The 20,614-nt window shown below is 46.8% G+C and overlaps 1 protein-coding gene across 1 annotated transcript in view; it reads left to right on the forward strand.

Moving 5' to 3' along the window:
• Positions 1-20,614, forward strand: part of Gatb (glutamyl-tRNA amidotransferase subunit B) — a 66,551-nt gene that overhangs the window by 23,738 nt on the left and 22,199 nt on the right. Inside the window, exons 3-9 of the mRNA XM_048333660.1 lie at positions 1,797-1,910; positions 4,242-4,440; positions 4,865-4,987; positions 14,177-14,290; positions 16,728-16,812; positions 17,762-17,806; positions 19,297-19,489. Of these exons, the coding sequence (XP_048189617.1) occupies positions 1,797-1,910; positions 4,242-4,440; positions 4,865-4,987; positions 14,177-14,290; positions 16,728-16,812; positions 17,762-17,806; positions 19,297-19,489 (873 nt within the window). The remainder of the gene's footprint in view (positions 1-1,796; positions 1,911-4,241; positions 4,441-4,864; positions 4,988-14,176; positions 14,291-16,727; positions 16,813-17,761; positions 17,807-19,296; positions 19,490-20,614) is intronic.

The raw sequence follows: 20,614 nt of genomic DNA on the forward strand, positions 1-20,614 counted from the left end.
GCTCCTCTGTGCAGCTGTAGTATGGCCATGATGGATGCTTATAATTCTGACCCTGAAGTACTTCAAGCCTCCTAAATCATCAAAAAGAGATTAAAGTATATTCACTATCACTCTAATGTTTGTGTTTTACTGCATTGGTATTCTTTGGAAACGGATGGTGTATCGAGTGCCGGTGTACTCGTATGTGCTTTGGGCACCGTGAGTCTCTGATCACCCACAACCTCGCAGACTCCCTCCCAGGGCCAGGCACAGACCGTGTATTGCGCATGTTCAAAATTAAACAAAATGATCTGGGCTCTTTTCATGCTCCAAGGAGGAAGCAGGTTGGCCCCTAAAGGGCAGATGGGGCCAAAATGAGAGGGGAAATGGAGGTTAGAAAAACAGTGGGAGGGAGCAAGTGAAGCAAGCGCAGATCAGGGAAGTGCCAGGAAAGCACAGCTCCTATTCTGTGTTCCGTGATCCCAGTCACCAGGTTTAGTCTGGCAAGACTCTCCCTTGTCTCTGTTTCTATTGCAGTAGCAACTTCCCTTAAATGCTAAGCACTAGAGAGGGGCTGCGTCAATAATTAGAGCATCCTGGGCCCAACTCACATCCTTTCGTGACAACCATTATTACCACAGAGCTGACAACATTATTAGGCTCAGAAGGAAGAACTTGGGATAGAAATAGTTAAATGGCTCCATTTGTAACCTGCATTCCTAAAGCGAGGGATGTAGTGGTGTCACTAGGGAAGGAATTTCTTTGGAGGGTATGTATTCCAGTAAGTAGAGATAACTAATATGTTTTCTCATAATTTGGGTCTTTTGTTGTTTGTAGTGGTGGTGGTGATGGTGTGTGTGTGTGTGTGTGTGTGTGTGTGTGTGTGTGTCCTGAGCATTGAACTCAGGGCCTAGGCACTGTCCCTTAGTGTGGTCATTCAAGGCTGCTGCTCTACTACTTCTGCCACAGCTCCATTTCTAGCTTTCTGGTGGTTAATTGGAGATAAGAGTTTCACAGACTTTCCTGCCTAGGTTGGTCTCAAACCACCGTCTTCAGATCTTAGACTCCTAAGTAGCAGAAGAACAGATGTGAGCCACTGACCCCCAACTCCATAATTGGTTGTTAAGTCTGTGTTTATCAATTAGGTTACATCACTCTAGCCCTGAGAGCCCGAGCCCCCGAGATTCTGCTTGTCTCCTGGGCAAGGACACAGGCACCTGCCAACCTCCAAACCAGCTTTATCACTTGCCATTTTGGACAAGTCTCCTGGTCTCTCTGGCACCTAGTTTTCCTTTATCCAAAGTGTTGAAATAATACGAATTCCTTCTTTATAGAGTGGCTGTGTGGTTGAGGTAAAATAGGGGAAAATAGTGAAAAACACATCACTGGAAAGGCTTATCTATGTAAATAAAATATATAAGTAGTGCTGTATATGTTAGCTAGAACACTGGATAGAGATGCTCATATGCCAAAGCTTTAATAATGCACAATGGTACATCTTATCTGCAAGCCCCACATCCTCACGAGTCTTTCTAAAGGAAGAAGGCACTATGTATTGAGTCCCTTGGCACGGGCAGGTGCTCTAGATGTTACGTTTTCCATGCTGCAGGGTAGCCATTAACCCCCCTCTTCAGAGATGGAGGGAAATCAAAGCTCCTAGTCACCAAGCTAGCCAGAGCCGTGAAGCCATGGGTCCCACCCGCAGTCTGTTTGCAGTGAGGGGCGCTCCACGTAGACCTGGCCTCCGCAGCCTTTCTGGTGCGGGGATGCATGTGCGGAGTCTGCCTCGTGAGCACAGCCCGTGTGTGTCTCCACAGGTTCTCAACAGGAGGTGCGTGGAAGCCGCGGTGATGACGGGCCTGGCCCTGAACTGCCGCATCAACAAGAAGTCCTTGTTTGACAGGAAGCACTACTTCTATGCCGACCTCCCTGTAAGTATGCTTTGTGATCTATCGGCTGGAAGTTCTCAGAGCTGGGCCAGCCCTGCCTCCGGAGGTGGGGAGGGGGGGGAGCGGGGGGGGGGGGGGGGAGGACCAGGAAGCAAGGCAGAGGGGCCGAGAGCCTGTCCTGTTCCAATCAGCACTCTGCCCTGTCGCTGCTGGATGTTATGTCCGGCCCTGATGAAGGCAGGCACCCCCCGATGTTTGCTAGATTGGATGCGATTTTCCTGATTGCTGGCTCCTTGCTTAGCCTCATGCTTCTGGTGGCTTGCTCCTAATTGAACAGGGACTAGGAGAAGCCGGTGTTAGCAGGCTTGGCACCACCATGGTGTTGGCGCTAATTGCCTGGAAGGACAAAGGCTAGCTTTGTGGCTGATGTCGCCATCAGCATCCACCGACTCTCTTCAGCGAGCCTGTCCTTGAAGGCAAAGTTCCCAATAAGAAGGCTATCTCCTTTGGAGGCATTTCTGCCATCTCCCGAGGAGCAAGTAAGTAGACAATGGTCAGAGGAAACATGAACTCAAAGCCTGTGCCATCAGCAGTAATTGGCTGAGCAGTAAACTCAATAATTACCTGTTGTTTTTTTCTAAAATGACAAGTTTTTTTTTTCTTTAAGCAATACCAGTGTGAATAAGAGCCCAGTGTTCCATAATATGGAAGTAGAAGACAACTGGGATGTTGAATAGGTTTCTGAAAATAATGTATCATCTGATTTGAGCCTCTAATAGCAATAGAATCCTTTAGATTTAGCAAAACAGCAGTGATAACTGACCTCCCTAAAGTGTGAAGGTTTAGGGGAGTGGGGTGTTAGTGGGTAAGGGCAAGGAAACAGGTTCTGCAGTTATAGCCTCTTCCTCTTTCCGACTGTTAGCATTTCTGTAAGTTCTGCTGTATATGTTAAAAATAAGTGAGCTGTTTGTATTTTCAAATTGTGTGTGTGCGTGTGATCATATCTAGTCCGAGTGCTCTAGCACTGAGATATATCCACAGCTTTATTTTCTAGTGGTTTTTTTAGTCATAACCAAGGCTAGGCATATTGGCACATACCTGTAATCCTAGCTATGCTGGAGGCAGAGATAGGAAGATCACCATCAGAGGCCTGCCCCTGGCGAAAGCCGGTGACCCTACCTGAAAAACTAAAGCAAAAAAAAAAAGCCTGGAGGTGTGTTCTAAGTGGTAGAGCTTTTTGTCTAGCAAACACAAGGCCCTGAGTTCAATCCCTGGCACTACCCTCCAAGAGAAGTTATCGTCACTGGTTTCATTAAGGTGGGAGTTTAGCAATATGTAATGAACAAAGCCTTTTTAGTGATCTATGGCCTTTTTTCTAGTCTAGGTAGATCAGCTAATTCAAAACCAGTGTTACCTAATATTGCATAGGATATACTTACATTAAAAAAAAAAAAACTTCATTGTTTACTTGACATTCACATTTAGCTAGGCATCCTGGAGACGTCCCAGATCTGTGTGTGGCTTTGGGCCAGGTCCATTTCCCCGTTCCTCCCCCTTCTCCCCCCTCTCCCGCTGAGCCTTGTCCTGTTTCCTAGAGCTGTGGTGGGATTAAATGCATGCAACACACTGAGAGGAGTGTCTAAGCACTCAGCAAGTGCTGCTGGTGATTTAGCCATTGTGCCTTGTTCTTGCCCAAGTCTCCACGCTGACCTGCCGTCTGTCTCGTTAGTGTGTGCAGATGCTTGTGTGCATTAGAAAGTAATTCTTCCTCTCCACTTAGAAGGAGGAAGAGAGTCCGCACGACCTCCATCAGTATTTCTGTATTGTGTTGCTTCCCATGAGTCGAGTGTGGGCATCACAGCCTTTTCTTGCAGAAGGAGTGAGGGAAGTTGAGTCAGGGAGAAGAGCTGGTCTGATTGCTTAGCTGAAAGAGCAGAACCAAAACAAGTTGAAACATACGGTTGCCCCTGTTGAAAGTGATGGCAAAAATGCTTAGGCAGCATTTCCTAATAAAGGAGGCCCTGTCAGGAGCCCTGTAATGAGATGCAGACTTTAGGCTAATGAGCTAAATGAAAACAATAAATTCTTCTTGTAGGGGGCCTCTGACAGAGAGATTATTGTTATTCCCCCGAATGGCACTTGAGTAAGGAAGATGGGATTTGTGTGCTAATTGCATCCTAGGTATGGGGGGCGGGGGGAGGTTGAAGAAAGGTGAGGGGGTGATGAGGAAAGCCGGAAGTCAGCCATGCATGAACTCACTGCTTCCTTCTTACTGCTTCTTTATTTTCTTTTACTCAAGTAGGCCTTTGTGGTGTGAATTAAAGGTGCAGTTGTGGAGTAGTGACTCTGTAACCCCTATTTGTCTGGGCACAGGCGGGCTACCAGATTACCCAGCAGAGGCTCCCGATCGCTGCCGATGGGAACTTGACATATGGCGTCTACGTAGGGAAGAGGCAGCGTCAGCTGGCCTCCAAGATGGTGAGGATCAAGCAGATCCAGCTGGAGCAAGACAGTGGCAAAAGCCTCCACGATGACCTGAGGTCCCAGACGCTCGTTGACTTGAACAGGGCCGGTAGGCTTGGCATATGCTCACCGCTTTTCACTTCCGCAGCTCTTGGGTTTTAGGCGTTTCTTTTCCCTCCTAGACTTTTTCCAAACCAATTGAGAAAGCCCCAGAGGAACCTGATAGTCCGAGATCAACAGATCTGTGTGGGTATTGGCAGAGCTGATGAGAGAGCACAGCTTAAACTCTGTTTACCTGCTGGGCCCGTTCTTCACCCCTAAAATCAGGAAGCCTTACATTCCTCAGTCACAAAGCTGGATACATAGAAGCAGATGTTAAAAAAAAAAATGGATCAAAGTTAATAATCACAAAATGGCGTGAAAGAGATACATAGTTTAGTGCCTGGGACCACTTTGAGGGTCCTTAGTGAATCCAACTGATCAGCTGATGACAGGAGGAAGCTTACTGGACTGACTTGCCTCTTTCCGAGTAGGAGTTGGCCTTCTGGAAGTGGTCCTGGAGCCTGACCTGAGCTGCGGAGAAGAGGCCGCCATGGCTGTCAGAGAGCTCCAGCTGATCCTCCAAGCCCTGGGCACCAGCCAGGCCCTCATGGCAGGTAGATGCCCGGGTGCCTCCTCTGGTACCTTTGCCTGCTCTGCTTCCTGGTTCTCCCCTGACCCAGGTTTGGTTGTCTTCCATCCTTTGTCTTGAGGCTGTTCATGCTCCACTTTCAACCTTTGCACTCTGCCTTTTTTTTTTTCCTGAATTTTTCTTAGATGATTTTCCATTTCCCAAACCCAAACTAAACACAAATAACAACAATAGAGAGACCCAAGAAAATAAGAATCAGAAGACTTTGCCCAGCTTCTTATATCAAAACTATAAGGATGGAAGGGGCGCTGTGGCTCAAGTGGTAGAGCTCTCTCCTTGAGCACAGAGGGCCCAGGGACAGAGCCCAGGCCTGGAGTTTTGAAAAACAAACAAACAAACTGTAAGGATTCATGAAATGTGTATAAATCATTTAATTTTTCTCAGAGTTCTTTGTTCATCAAAACTAATTCTTAGTGGTTCTGTGGCTCAGTGATAGAGTGCTAGCCTTGAGCTCGAAGAGGCTCAGAGATAGTGCCCAGGTCCTGAATTCAAACCCCCCAGCCAATAAAAAAACAACAACAAAAACCCCAAAGACTAATTCTTTGAGCCAGGCATTTGTGGCTCACACTTAATAACCCTAACTTCTCAGGAGTGTAAGAGCTGAGAAGTGAGGTCTAGAGCCCTCAGACAAATCTGAAAGACTCCGAATCACTGATTAACCAGCCGAAAGCTGGAAGTAGAATTATGCTCGTTTACCTCTTAAATGTTTCTAAGTCAGATATTAAGATGGCAAATGTGGTTAAGCCCAGTGGCTAGAGTACAGGTTCTGCCTTTGGTTGTTTCCACAGCACATACAGTACAGTCAGAGGTCACATTTCTGATGGTAGTCACCTCCCTGTGGGGTAGCACCCAGACTGCTAGCACCCTGCCGTGTCACATAATGTGCTTGCATGTTAGGTCTGCTGCATTCATAATGCCACATTTGTCACGCAGGACTTCTTACAAGCAATACATTGTAACATCAGTCCTGTACAAGATGATTCTGTAGGCAGAACTTGCTTATTTGCTATCGTCTTCTTTAAGCTGAAGACGGGAGAAACAGCCACGTGTGTTTGAGTGGCATAAAGGTTAGTGGACTGCAGGTTTCCCTTACAAGAAATAAGACTACATTAGAGTAGAAGTGTTCTCTGTTTTCCCCATATCACTCCTGTGGCTTTTTTTATCCACAGAACATAAATGAAATCTGGGCAGGTTGGATGGCTATCCATGAATGTACGAAGCATTGATTCTCTTATCAGTTTAGAACATTTTTTCTCCTCTTCGGAATTACTGTGATTCCTGTGAACCCTGTGGAATAATAAACGAGCCACCTCTTCACTGAGAAATAGTCCCATCTGGGTCTTTGCCAAGAGATAAACCACAGTGGCAAGAACTCATGAGGCAGTGACAGCCGAAAGTGTTCATTAAATCTCATTTGTTGTGACACTTTTTGTTTTTCTTAAACACAAATCTAGCAGCTTGGCTTGGAGCACAGCAGCTGAGCTGTTGGTTAGTCTCAAGAGCTGAGGGGTGTCTGGAGTCTGCAGGAATTTGACTTCTTGGCATCTCCTTAGCCGACATGTCTTTGTCCATTCTTCTGTCCACCACTGTGGAACACTGGTGTTGGGACTGAGATGGCATCCTGGAAGTGAGGGCCACCCTGAAGAGGGGATGCTGGAACCTGGGGAACATGGTGGCTTTCAGAATGAAGCAGAAATTGCTCTAATGAGCATGGGTCACTCTTCATTGTGGATAGGATGTCGCTACTATAGAGATCCTCAAAGCAGTGTTTAGAGTAGATCTACTAAACATCTCACGGACAGTAGTGTCTACCAGTTGGGATGGCTAGCATGTGCCCTTCAATTCACTATAAACATTTTGTAAAAATTGATGGATCATATCATTTAAACATCAGGACATTCCTGGGAATGGCAGTGTCTTGTTTGTTGTACTGGTGAGGAAAGCAAAGCTCAGGCAGGTCAGGTTATTTGCCCAAGACTCACAGAAGCACCTGAGCTGGGATTGAACCTGGGTATATAACTACAGAACCCTTTTCTTTCTTTTTTTTTTTTATTAATTGAACATAAATTTTTTTACAAGGTGTTGTGCAAAGAGGGTGCAGTTACATAGTAGGGCAGTGTGTACATTTCTTGTGATATCTTACAACCTGTTTTTCCATCCCTTGTCTAGGTCAGGTAGACACATATGCAATATACAATGTATCAAGAACATATACAGTGTTCACAGACTTGGTCTCTACTGTCTCTCCGTCTCCCTTTGTTAACAGTCATATATCAGGGAGATCATGCCCCTTTGTTTTCTGTGTTCTAGGCTTGTCTCACTCAACATTATTTGTTCGAGTTCTGACTATTTCCCTGCGAATAACAATATTTCACCATTCCTAATCGCTATGTAGTATTCCATTGTGTATAAGTACCATATTTTTTGGATCCATTCGTCTGTGGAGGGGCATCTGGGTTGTTTCCATATTTTGGCTATTGTGAATTGTGCCGCGATAAACATGGAAGTACAAATGTCTTTTTGATATCTTGGGTTTTGCTGTTTAGGATAGATGCCTAGGAGTGGTATGGCTGGTCATAGGGTAGGTCTATATTGAGCTTTTTGAGAAACCTCCATAGTGTTCTCCAAAGTGGTTGTACTAATTTTCACTCCCACCAACAATGGAGAAGGGCAGAACCCTTTTCTTTATAAACATTTTGTCATGCAAATCCTTAATGGCAGCCATGACACTGTCATGGCCATAGATAGCTGATCAAAGAGATAAATAGAGCGTGGGCACTGAGGGCTCTTAGAGCCTGGACCTGGGTTGGAGTCTGAGCTGTGATTTCTAGTACTAGAAATTTGGGAAGAGGATGCAGTGTCTTTGGATCTTACTTTCCACACTTACAAGTGGCATCACCATAGTAATAGTGTGTGAAAAGAGGAAAACAATCAGAGCTCTCAGGTGAAGTTGAGGAGACTCAGAGAGGAATGACTTGATGAGTGAAAGTTTAGAATGCCTTCTTAGAAATGCAAGGTTTCACTAAGCACTAGTAGCTCATGCCCATAATGCTAGACTAGCTATTCAGGAGGCTGAGCTCTGAGGATTGTGGTTTGAAGCCAGCCTGGGCAGGAAAGTCTATGAGTCTCTTATCTCCAGTTAACCACCAAAAAGCCAGAAGTGGAGCTGTGGCTCAAGTGGTAGAGCATTAGCCATGAGCCATAAAGCTCAGGGACAATGCCCAGGTCCTGAGTTCAAGCCCCAAGACTGGCACAGAAGGGAGGGAGGGAGGGAGAGAGAGAGAGAGGGAGGGGAAGGGAGGGGAGAGAAGGGGAAGGAAGGAAGGAAGGAAGGAAGGAAGGAAGGAAGGAAGGAAGGAAGGAAGGAAGGAAGGAAGGAAGGAGAGAGAAGTGCAAAGTTGGAAATGCCACAGGAATGTCTAAGTGACTTTATCATTAAAACCGTATTATGCCGAATGGATGTAATGATGTATATAAAATAACACAGAGCCTTGGCAGAAAGCCTGTACTGGGTAGATGTGCTTCTATTAACAGTAATCAGTAGGACTGCTTTTATGGAATCACCACCCATCTGGATGAATAAGCTTTGTGAACTATGTCCCATAGCTCTTGAGTCCTCGTGACTGACATGGGGCTCAGCGGTAGAGCCTATCATGGGCGAGGCCTTCTCGTTCCATCCCCAGCACCACAAAACAATTTTTTCAACTTTTTTTCCCTGCTAAGTCTTGTATTTCCATTTTGAAGTGAATTCAGCAAGCAGAACAAGATAGCTGAACAGACCTTCCTACCAAAGTCCCAGGCCCCTGCTGTTTGCAGAAACAGTTTTCTATCCCAGTGTTATATTTCTGTTGTGTGAATATGTTTTAGAAAAAAAAAAAATACCTAACTGCACTCCATCGCCGAGCCCAGTGGTATAGTGTTTTAGTTTGCGGGTACAGATCTCTGTTCTGGAGGTAGAGATTGAGCTCAGTAGCATTCCACTGTATGTGACGGGAAGCTCTCCCTCAGTGGGGCAGAATGCGTGGAAGTAAACCTGCCTCGCAAGGCTTTCATGCACTTGAGGCAATTTAACTTAATTTGTTTAAAAGGTATTTTGTCTTCACTGGCTAGAGTGTCTTTTGTTAATGTTTGATGCTATATTTGAATCTAGGCTAGCGAACTCTCTTGTAACACTGCAGGATACTAAATGATTCCTCTCAGACATTTATGTAGTATGGGCTTCTCCAGGAGAGACTCAAATTCATGCTTTTATTCTTCTTCCAAATTAGAATTCTAAATTGTGAAAGATCGTTTCAGTTTTAAAAGCAAGTGAGTAATTCAGGGTTCCCTGAGTTTAAAAAAAAAAAGAAAAAAAGTTGTCTCCCAAGTATTGAGACTTGATTGAACAGAGCTTGGTGTATCGGGGAGTTTTCTTTTGAGCTTAATGGGCTTTTCAGATGATTCCAACTGGATATTAATCCTATTCAGACAGCAGTTGAGAACCTATCAGAAACCTGCTGTGAAAGAGGATCCTTCCTCCTTACTCGTTGCTCAGGAAAACGCCAACACGTTGGCATTCGGTGTTCAACAAAGTTTATTAACAACCACCACTGTACCAGCCTCGTCCCTGCCACACGCAGCTTGTATTTGTGAGGGAGACAAATAGGTGCATAAACAAAACATAAACTAATTGTGATAGTAAGTGCTCGAGAGAAATTGGGGTGTGGTGACAGTGAGTTGTAGTTGGAAGGTGATGTTAATGCTGTTCAAGGACCCTGGTCTTGAGGGGAGTGGGGGGCTGACCTTTAATTAAGAGGTGAAGAATGCTTTGTGGCTCAAGGCAACAGAGCTAGGGTTTGGCGTTCCAGAAAGAAGCCAAGGCAAAGGATGGGAGCCCCCAGCCAGTCAAGGTGACAGAAGACTCCCACAGGGAAAGCAGAAGAGCTGTGACAATAGAGAAAACCTGCAAGGTTAGGTGGGGACACATTCCAAGTAAGGACCTGCAGTTTAGATTTCTGCCCAGGTGCCACAGGGAATCACTGGAAGGTTCTAAGGGAGCCTGTGACATGGTCTGATGAGTGTTTTAGAAAAGCACTCGGGCTGCTCCAGTGGAGGTGGGTTTCATAGGGTAAGAAGTGGATCATGTGACCAGTCATGAGCTGCTTGCTGTATGTAGGTCAGGTGGAAGGTGACCCTGTTTGACTGCACTGGTGGTGGGGACAATGGGGAGAGAATTGGGTGATTCAAGATGGTGCTTGAGAAAGGAAGGTTTGTAACAGGCCGGTGGGGCAGATCAGAGGTGGAGAGAGGAAGAATGCCTTCAGGGAAGCTGAGGAGTCGCTGTTGAAAAGGTGAGCATCAGCATGTGTTTTGGGAAGGGGCAGCCAGGTCCTAGTTTGGAAACTGAAGTGCCTGGTATGGAGCTCACAGGAGAGATGGGGCTAAAGAGAGCACTGGAGGGGGCGAGGGCACAGGGATTAGAGCCACGCACCCCTGCGGAAAGAGCATAAGAGAAGAAGAGGCTCGAAAGTGGATAGTGGGGAGAGCACTAGCAAGGTCTGTGGAGCTCTCGCATCCCTGGAGGCGGGAGGAAGCGCGAGCGAGCAGAAGGCGGCTGAAGCTGAGAGGTGGGAAGATGCCTCGGGAAGGAATGCTTCATCGCCCGCTGCTGAGGTACCCAGTGAGCTGAGGACAAAATGCACCCTTGGTCCACTGGGTCGGAGCTAGGAGGTTGCCGGAGTCTTCTGTGAGTGCATTTGCACCGACGCCCATCTGAAACGGGTTGAGGAGAAAGTGGGAGCGGAGAAGGTAGAGGTCGTTGGTGCACAACCCAAACTTGTTGGAGAGGATTTGCTGAAAAAGAAAGCGAGGAGCAACAGCCAGATGACTGAGGGAGAGAAAATTGAGCTCAAGGGACTAGGTCTTCTGGTTTGTGTTTGTCTTCTTAATGAGAAAAACTACTTAATATATGCATATTGGAGGGAGCGCTGAGAGAGATTGATGGCTGGGGGCGGGGGGGGGATCCCCTGAAGAGCAGTGGCCTTGAGCAGGGCAAGAGCAGACATGGCCTGGGCCTTGGGGCATAAAGGTAAGGTGACGTGGAAGTAGGTGGTCGTCCTTAGTGCTTAGTTCTCAGGCACAGGTTGTATGTATTCTGATCGCTCTGAGCACCCACAACTGGAAGCTCACTTATCAGGGAGGGTTTTGGGAGAAGACGATGGTAGCCCTTATCGAGAACCTTGAAGGTGGCCAGAGGTAGACTGAGGAGCCACAGCAGTGAAGGAGCTGGAGCTCCGCCCACTGAGGGGCAGCTCACCAGTAGAGATGAGACTGGTTCTAAGTCTGGTCACTCCTCCCAGATGTCAAATAGAGACTTGGTGAAGGACAGAGAAAGGCGATTCATTACATGACAGCACTTCCACACACCTTCAGCTGTCTTCAGGGAAAACTGGAGCCCAGGAATGAGAAAGGTATGTACAGTCAGCCCAGTCCCAGGTCCCAGGGTTGACCTGTTAGTTGAGTCTTGGTCTCTGGAGGCCTGGCAGGTGATCTGTAGCTTTTGTTGTTTTCTTCAAGATGATAAGAAGAAGATATTGTCTACCTAGGCAGTTTGCCTTTGTCCCTAGATATTTATCAGTGGTAAATCTTGTCCTTCTTGGAGCCCAGTTCTCACTGCAGGAGAGAAAGACTCAGATCAAAGGACACAGACACAAAGTGAGGCGGAGGGTGGGGGTGGGGCCTGGTGGACGGGGTTGTCAGGCATTTAGTTAATTCACAGGCTCAACAAAAGCATCTGTTCAGTTGCCTCTCCACAGAATGGATGACGGGAAGTGTGGATTAGATAAGGGCTGTTGAGTAGCGGGCAGAGGAGAGGAGCCACGAAGCTGTGTCGGGCTTGAGTAAGTTGTGGGAATGGTGAAGGTGCACTGTACCAAGATGGAAGCCATTGTGGCCTTGTCCTGACTACCAGAAGGAGAGGCACTGCTGTGGTTAGGGTCACCACACAGTCCTTTGGAAAGATCAGAAGCCTTGGGTGCAGGTGGCCCCAGTGGGGTGGAGGGGGAGTGGACACGTGGGATGCGTGTTTGGAAGGAAAACACCCAGGACAGCATTGACAGTTTGGTTGTAAGTGTCACCGTTTGCATCTGAGCTGAGCCCGTGGCTCATGGGTTGGACACCTTGTCTCCCGTGCATAGCACTGTTTTGAAGGTTCTGGAAACTGTAGGAGGTAGGGCCTAGCTGCAGGAGGTCGGTGCCTGGGACGGTGTCCATGAGGGCTGTATCTTGTCCACATTCCTCTCTCTTCCTCTCTGTGCCCTGGGGTAAGCCGCCTCTGCCAAGTGCCACCCCCTCTCCCCACCATTGTTCCACCACCAGGGGCACAGAATCGGCAGAACCAAGAACCATAGACACACATCTCTGACCCGTGACCCCAAATAGATCCTGCCTCCCCCGACTTGCTTCCGTGAGGTGTTAGTGGCAAGGATGCAAGAGTGATACATGAGGACAAGACGCCACCAAAGTGAACCGTGACATCAAGGTTTTTAGCCGCCAGAACATCTTGAGATTCAGAGGAGCACAACTTGTCTGACGCTGATTTAAAATAAGCTCCGAAGGACCTTTCCAAAAATGTTGAGAAGTCAGTGCTAGAGCTAAAGTAGTTTCTGAGTTGACCAGCAACCTCTCGGGCATTCAGAGCCCTAGAGCGGGTGAGCTGTTACCTTTCTCTGAGGGCCCCAAGGAGGAGGGACAGCAGTGACCAGCTCAGTCTTGAACTTGGTATACACGCGAGCCCCACATCGCCTCACCAGCAGAATAACAGATAACTCGTTCTAACGGTCTTCATGTCTTATGGTGTTTATCTTTTTTTTAACTTTACTATGTCTTTGTTTTTGAATATTGGAAATAGGCCTATTTGGCTCATCCAAACGCTACAGGCAGATTTCTTATTTATATTTCAGTGGTACCTTAGTTTGAACTCATAGCCCTAAGTTTGCTAGGCAGGTGCTCTACCCTTTGATTCATTGCCCCAGCCCTTTTACTTTTATTATTCTTCAGGTGGATCTCACATTTTTTTACCTGGGACCTCAATCCTCCTACCTCCACCTAGCTGGGATTACAGGTGTATACCGCTATACCTGACTGTTTGGTTTTTTTTTTTTTTGCCAGTCCCAGGGCTTGAACTCAGGGCCTGGGCACTGTCGCTGGCTTCTTTTTGCTCAAGGCTAGCACTCTACCACTTGAGCCACAGCGCCACTTAATGTCTTTTTCTGTGTATACAGAGCTGAGGAATTGAACCCAGGACTTCATGCATTCTAGGCAAGCACTCTACCGCTAAGCCACATTCCCAGCCCCCTGACTTCTTTTTAAGATGGTATGTCACTAACAAGTTTCTTGCCCAGCCGGCCTCAAACCGCAATCCTACGTCCATCTCCCCCAAGGGCATGAGCCATTGCATCTCGTCAGAATGCGGTGATGTCTTCCTTAATTTCTATTTGTCTTGAGGTTTTTCAGAAATCCTCCCTGCCTCTGTAGGGGTTCTGGCTCCTAATCTGAGGTGCTTTCAGGGTAGAGAAGGTCCTGTCGGGATGAGGTCGGCCTCCTCTCCGTCCCGCCACAGACTCCTTACTTTGTAACCGCAGGTTTTCTGCTACAGCAAACCCTGACAGCACTTGGCTGGACTTCACTGGACTTGTGTTTGGGGGAAGATCCAGACAGGACCGGGAGGGAGGAGACAGGAAAGAACCCAGGTTTGGTCTTGTGTCCTTGAGCTGTAAATGCTCAAGGATTGTCTTGGAAATCTCATGGAATCAATGCTAGAAATCCATATTCCTTTGGAGAGCACAGCAGGGCTTTCGGATAATCATTTTTGAAGCCTTCCCCTCGACCCAGCTCTAATATTTTGGGGAAAAAGAAAAACACTTCAGAATAAAGCTGCAGAGTAAACCTCCACTTTAACAGTATTGGTTTTTTTGGGTTTTTGTTTTTTTTTTAGCACAAAATGGATAGATCTTTCCAGATGGTGTATCCCAAACTCTTCTTCTGTGCATGCAAGTGCACACATGTATACACACACACACCCTAGGCCCAGAACACTGCTCAGGGCCAAAGTGTATGTCATTATTGCCTCAAATAATTTCTACAAAATTGTCTTGTCTTTTTTTTCTTCCTCCAGAGGGCCAGCTTAGAGTGGATGCCAACATATCTGTGCATCACCCTGGGGAACCTCTGGGCGTCCGGACTGAAGTGAAGAATCTTAACAGCATCAGGTTCCTAGCCAAAGCCATCGGTAGATGACATGATCATTTCTCCCGTTCCTCTTTGTATCAGTTACCCCTTGCTGTGTAACAAGCCTCCCCTAGATCACACAGAAACACATGGATTGGGTAGCTCTTCCCCTAGTTCTGCTCCTGCTCACTCCTGTGTCAGTAAGTGATGGGTAGGTGAGCAGAAACCAAGTCTGAGATGACCTTGCTCATATGTGAGGCCTGCGTGCTGGGTGTCTAACGGCTTCTCCACCACATAGTCTTGTTCTTTACTCACCTAGCCTAGGCTTTTGCGTTTGCCAGTAGCATCATCCCCGGAGCCTCAAGGTTGCCTGGATCCTAAACTCCAGAGCTCACAATGTAACATCCAACATTGTATGGTCAGAGCATAGTCTATTTGTCACACCTTCCGTTCAAAGCTCACTCAGAGGGAGGGGAAATAGACCACGCTTCCTCATGGGAGGATTCACAAAGAATGTGGCTGTGTTCTGCCACATGCCACCTTGTTTACCAAGTCAGGTTTGTTCATTAGCTTGGCTGTGGTGTGACCTAATTGGTGGGTATGTTTTCATGCCTTTCACTGTTTTCACAGGGAATAGCATGCCACATCACTGTGCAATCAAGGCTGGTCTTATTGGAGTACACACTGTATCTCATCAGTGATTATAATTATGGTAATAACTAAAAATACAGGAGGTTATCAAGATAAAAATCTGGGCAGTCCCATAGGAAAATGTTGACTACACTGAGGGGAGGACAACGCAGAGGGCTAAAAAAAATTTCTTAAACCAAAGGTACCTAGAGAGATGGAGTGAGAGAGAGGGAGATCAATCCCTTAAAGAATTCGCCAAGAATCAGACCATTGAATGTGTCGCCAAAATGGCACCATAGCCAGAATGTTTAGCAAGATCCTGGGTCTTGTCGAGAAAAGTGTTAGAACCAGTACAGCACAGATTATTCCAGTCTTGAATATTCTGAACCTGAAATGTCCAGCCGGCCTCAGTGAGAACACTCTTGTGTCTGCACATTTTCAGGAAATAGGCATTAAAAATGATGCAGGGGATAGCTGGTATGGTGATGGAGGCCGACTAAAGGGAGCGGTTTCTAAAGGGGAACACGGTCCCTGTGTGGGAAGCCACTCTATGTGTGAATCAGGGAAACTCGTGCCTGTAACCCAGGTTTGTAAAAGGAAAGCTTGGAGCGAGTGGATAAAATTCCATTTCACCTTGGTTGTGGTGGTGTTCTGGGACCCATTAGACGAGGAGCTGGTGAGGGTGACCTAAGACCCAAACGAGAAAGCAGATGTTGGCAAAGTTCATCTGTAATGAGTTATGAAGGCGCTCCTGGAGGGTTTTTGTTCATCCCTAACCTTTTCATGTCTGAGTGCCCTTTAGAGCAGCAGGCAGAGAGAACTCCAGTAGAAGAACCAAAGTTTAGCCATCATAAGCACAATTTTTCCTCCCTTCATTGGACCTTTTTTTTTTTTTTTTTTTTTTTTTTTTGGCCAGTCCTGGGCCTTGGACTCAGGGCCTGAGCACCGTCCCTGGCTTCTTCCCGCTCAAGGCTAGCACTCTGCCACCTGAGCCACAGCGCCCCTTCTGGCCGATTTCCATCTATGTGGTGCTGGGGAATCGAACCGAGAGCTTCATTTGTAGCAGGCAAGCACTCTTGCCACTAGGCCATATTCCCAGCCCTTCATTGGACCTTTTAAGTATCATCTTATGTCAGACAGAGCACTGGAGCTGAGGGGAGATGGACAAAAATGGGCAGGTTTGGGCGTTGCTGCTTCTTAGCAGCTGAGATGGAAGGGTCTGAGTGTGAGTCTGGGAAGATGGCTCCTTCTGTTGGAGGCGTGAAGGAGAAAGTGGATTTTCACCAAGTTGCTTAGCAGTGATGTTTACCACGGCCTGTTTGTCTTGATGGGTGGTGAGGGAGAAAAGCAGTGGTTCTTAATCTTTTGGGGGTCCTAACTCCCTTTGAACATAGAATGAACATTTTGGACTCTCTCTCCCTCTCTCTGAAAGATGCATGTGCACAGACATGCACATATTTGATATGATTTTGGCAGAGGGGCGAGAGGGAAGGAAAGGGCATGCCAGGCCCTCTAGCTGCCATCTGCAGGTCCTGGGATAAGAACCCCTGCTAGGCAACAGCCTTAGAGATGTGGGCTTTAGATCTGCATAATGCTCCCAGTCCTACTTCTGCCAAGTTGTGTAATCTATACTGCTTTGCTTAATCTCTCTGAATGAGCAGGGCTTCCTGTGGCCCTTTACGGCTTGATGATTTCAATGAGGGGGGGAAATAGAGCATAAAAAGCCAGGATCATTGTAAACAATCTTCTTGATTATTTTTCTTTTACTTTAAGATTGAGAAAGGTTTCTAATGATTGCCTGAATGGATGAAAGGTGTAATCAAACTATACTAATTTATTGTGTTTGTGTGGGTTTTTTTTTTCTGTAGACTATGAAATTCAGAGACAAATTAATGAACTTGAGAATGGAGGTGAAATTCTGAATGAAACGCGCTCATTTGACTGCAAGCTGGGGTGAGTTTGCATTGGTAGTTCTCTCCACTGGCAAAGTGAGAAGATTCTTGCACCCTGTAAGGATATAGCATTCCTCTTTTAGACGAAGTTCTTCAGAGACTTCAGCTGCCCCAGCCTTGTACAGAAATGCTTGGTCTCAGATCCTAGATCCCCTGCTTTGTGGCAAGAATTTTTATTCCCTTAAAGATTTTGTTTGACCTCTCTCAGCTTCAGCTGAAGTAGAGGGGCTTAGCCTTTAAGCAGAATACTGAAAATAGCTAAGAGTTTAGCTGGCTACATGCTAAAACATGGGCTAGAGTGTGGCTCAGTGCTGGTGTGCACATTAAGCAGGCATGAGTCCCTGGGTTCCCTCCCCGGTACCACTCCTACAAAACCAAAACTGGAAAAATGGTAGCCATTTCCTTTCTCTTTTCCCTTATCTTCCTAGACACTTTCCCCCCCATTTTTCTGTTTAAGTGCCTCTTATAGAAAACTGAAGGGTTTGAGTTGTTTGCCTGTGTTTTCTACTGGTAGAAGAAACCCTGTGTCAGTCAGTTTTCCATTACTATACCAAACACCTGAGGTGTTCAAGTTATAAAGAGAAAAGATTTATGGCTCATGGTTTAGAGGTTTTAGTACATGATTCATTGTCCCTGTTGCTTTGGGCCTGTGTTGGCACATCGTGGCTAAAGGGCATGGCAGAACAGAACTATTTACCTCATGGCCAATACACAGGTGAGATGAGAGATTAAAGTCCTACAGTCCTCTTCAAGGACCTAAAGACTCCCACTAGGCCCCACCTCTTGCAGTTCCATCCCCTCCCAGGAGGCTGAAGGCAGTCCCAAGGGGACATACCTTTAATACATTGCCTTTGGGAGGCCCTTGGAGCTGAACCCTAGCAACCCCATCTCCATAGCCAGGCTCACTGTTGCTAGTGTCTGCGTAATGTTTTGTTCTTTAACTGTTGTAGGTGCACTGTGCCAATGAGAGACAAAGAAGGAAAACAGGACTACAGGTGATTACTCCACTGTCTATTTGGGACTAAAGATGTATCTCAGATCCCTTTGAAAATCAACATAGTGATCCAGGAGAAGAGTTAGGATTGTTTGCTGTTGTAACCCTCATGGAAAATTTGAAAGTTCCTATTTTCTCTATGTACTGGAAGAAATAGCATCTTCTTGGTTTGGTAGCCTAAGAGTTTCTTATTTAATAGGACCCAAAAGTTGGAAGTCACTTGATTCCTGAATTTCATGTCAATGTTGTAGTTGAGTTAAAAGGATGGCAGTTGAGATTGGAGCTTAGGGTATTCTTATTTTTCCATTGAGCAGTAAAGTCTATAACACACTGAAATTCCTTAGAAGGAAATGAGAAAAAGAAATATATAAGTTAATAGATAATATAAGCTCCCTTTAAACTTTGGATGATGTGTTGTCATTGACAAATTAGACAGAGAAGATGGTACTAGAATAGAACAGAGGGAGAGGTATCTTTGTTTTATAATGTCGTATGTTGACAAAGTCTCCACAGTGAAAGATGATGGGCTTCACTTTTAGAGCAGTTTTAGGCTTACTGTGAAGTTGAATAAAAAGTGCAGAGTTCCTGTCTGTTCACGTCTCATACACGCTCAGAGTTCTCTATTACCAACCTCTTGCATTAATGAGATGTGTTCCTTCAAGTGATGAACGGGTAATTGGTATCTGATTGCTCACTGAATTCCGTAGCTCTAGGTAGGGTGCATTCGCTACAGTGTTGTACCTTCTCTGGGTTTGGGTGTATATGATAACGGGCATCATTTCTCTGCTCCTAAAATGACCTGGGCTCCACCTGTTCACCTCTTCTGCCCTGCCGATAACTGAGGCAGAATCATTTCTTCTGTCTCTCAAAAGGGAAAGGCTTCTCCTTCCCTTTGCCATGTTCTTCATTTATTACACAAACACTGCTGATAGTAGAAACTTCACAATAGGAGAAGTCATTTTTCTTCCTAATGAATAAATTGCTGTCATGGGGCCTTCTTGTTTCAAAACTGGGTTTTTGTTAGGTGTTTTTGGGGGCTTGAACTCAGGGCCTGGGCACTCTCCTTTATCTTTTTCACCCAAACCTGGCACTCTTAACATGTTACCGCTTGAGCCCTACTTCTGCGTTCAGCTTTTTGCTGGTTACTTAAAGAGTCGCATGGACTTTCCTGCCTGGCTTGGCTTCCGTCCTCAGATCTCAGTCTCCTGAGTAACTAGGATTACAGGCGTGAGCCACCAGCTCCTGGCCTCAAAGCTGCTGTTTGGATATATAGTTTATCCACATTGTAAGTCGGAGGGGGCTCAGCTCTGATATTCCTTTCTCTCATCATTACTCCGAAAGCGTGTGGAGTGGCAGGTTTGAGGACTTTTCCAAGAAAACATGTGCGAGTAATACGGTACCTCGACACAAAAGCATTCACGTTAGCAGTAGACCTCGGGTTCTAATCCATTGAGCTAGTCCAGGTTCAAGGTCTGTCTGCTCTCTGTCTAGATTCATGCCGGAGCCTAACCTGCCTCCTCTGGTCCTCTATGACACCACGACTCTGCCTCCTGAAGGCACAGACCCTGGACAGGTGGTCAACATTGACCAGATCCGGGCCACACTGCCTGAGCTCCCCAGCACGACCCGACAGCGGCTCGTCCAGCAGTACGGCATGCGGCCGGAGCACAGCTTCACGCTGCTGGTACGTGTGGGAACAAGGCCGCCCCGCACCCCGGGGCTGTGCTGCCTGGGGGGGAGGGGCGGGGGGCGGCAGGTGTCTCCACCCGACTCTAGAGGCCTCTGAGATGCAGAGGGCGCAGTCGCCTTGCTCACCACTCTGTACGGTGTGTGAACCGATCTTCCAGCCATCACCGTTCCCGCCAAGAAATCAAGGGGAGCTAAGTCACATACTGTGCATTGGTGTTTCCCCATGCGTCTCCGGGACAAAAGAAAATCAATGCGTGGGGTTTGTAGATGTCTAACAGTATTGAACCAGGACAGAGGCTGGAAGGATGTTAAGTTCTCAAAAGCCAACTCGTTGTTTTACCTGCTGTGGAAGAAAAACATTGATTCCACAAGCAATGCCTGAACACTCAGACCAAAAGCCTGCCAGTCCTTTGAGGCTTGTGGACGTGGCTTTCAGGCCAGTGGAGAATTGGACCGGCGAGCTCAGCCTCGGGAGTTCCCATCCTCTTCAGAGCCGGTGGTGCTTGGCGGTTTTCTTTGTCATGGCAACAGTGAAGGGAGGTGGTGTCGGGGAGGGAGGCATTTTCTTCACGGTTGTCATGGTCTCCTCTGTGGGAGGAAGTGGGAAGTTTTGCAGCTGAGTCTTTCAGAGAGTGGGTATATGCTCCTGACATCTTTCAGAATCTGTGAAAACTGAATTTCTGCCTTTTAAATGACCAGTAACTAGATAGGAGTGTTAAAAGCATGCCTATTTATATGTAGAGTGGTATAGTTCAGTAATAGCACAGTAGCAGTGTATATGGTAAGGGAAGCACCTGTTGGCTGGATGAATGAATGTTATCCTCCTTCAGTAGGCTGCTTTGAGAAGTAGAGCACCGAGCACCTCTCACGTGAAAAGTCCTGTTTGTGACCAGTACGATCTGCCACAAGCTCGTCTTTTCTGACATTGGAAGCAGATGTCATCACTGTCTGCCGTGAGCTGCCACTGTCTCTCACTTTACACCTGTGTTGATTCTGTGACTGCACTTCCTTGATCTGTGTACCTTGTTCAGCCGCAGAGGCAAACGCAGTCCCAGAGTCTCTATTTCCCGCCTCCGATGCACCCACAACAGTGCTCAAAGCCAGGTCAAACGGGCACCCT

Source organism: Perognathus longimembris, chromosome 24 (genome assembly GCF_023159225.1).
Source record: "Perognathus longimembris pacificus isolate PPM17 chromosome 24, ASM2315922v1, whole genome shotgun sequence".
In the NCBI taxonomy this organism is placed as follows: domain Eukaryota; kingdom Metazoa; phylum Chordata; class Mammalia; order Rodentia; family Heteromyidae; genus Perognathus; species Perognathus longimembris.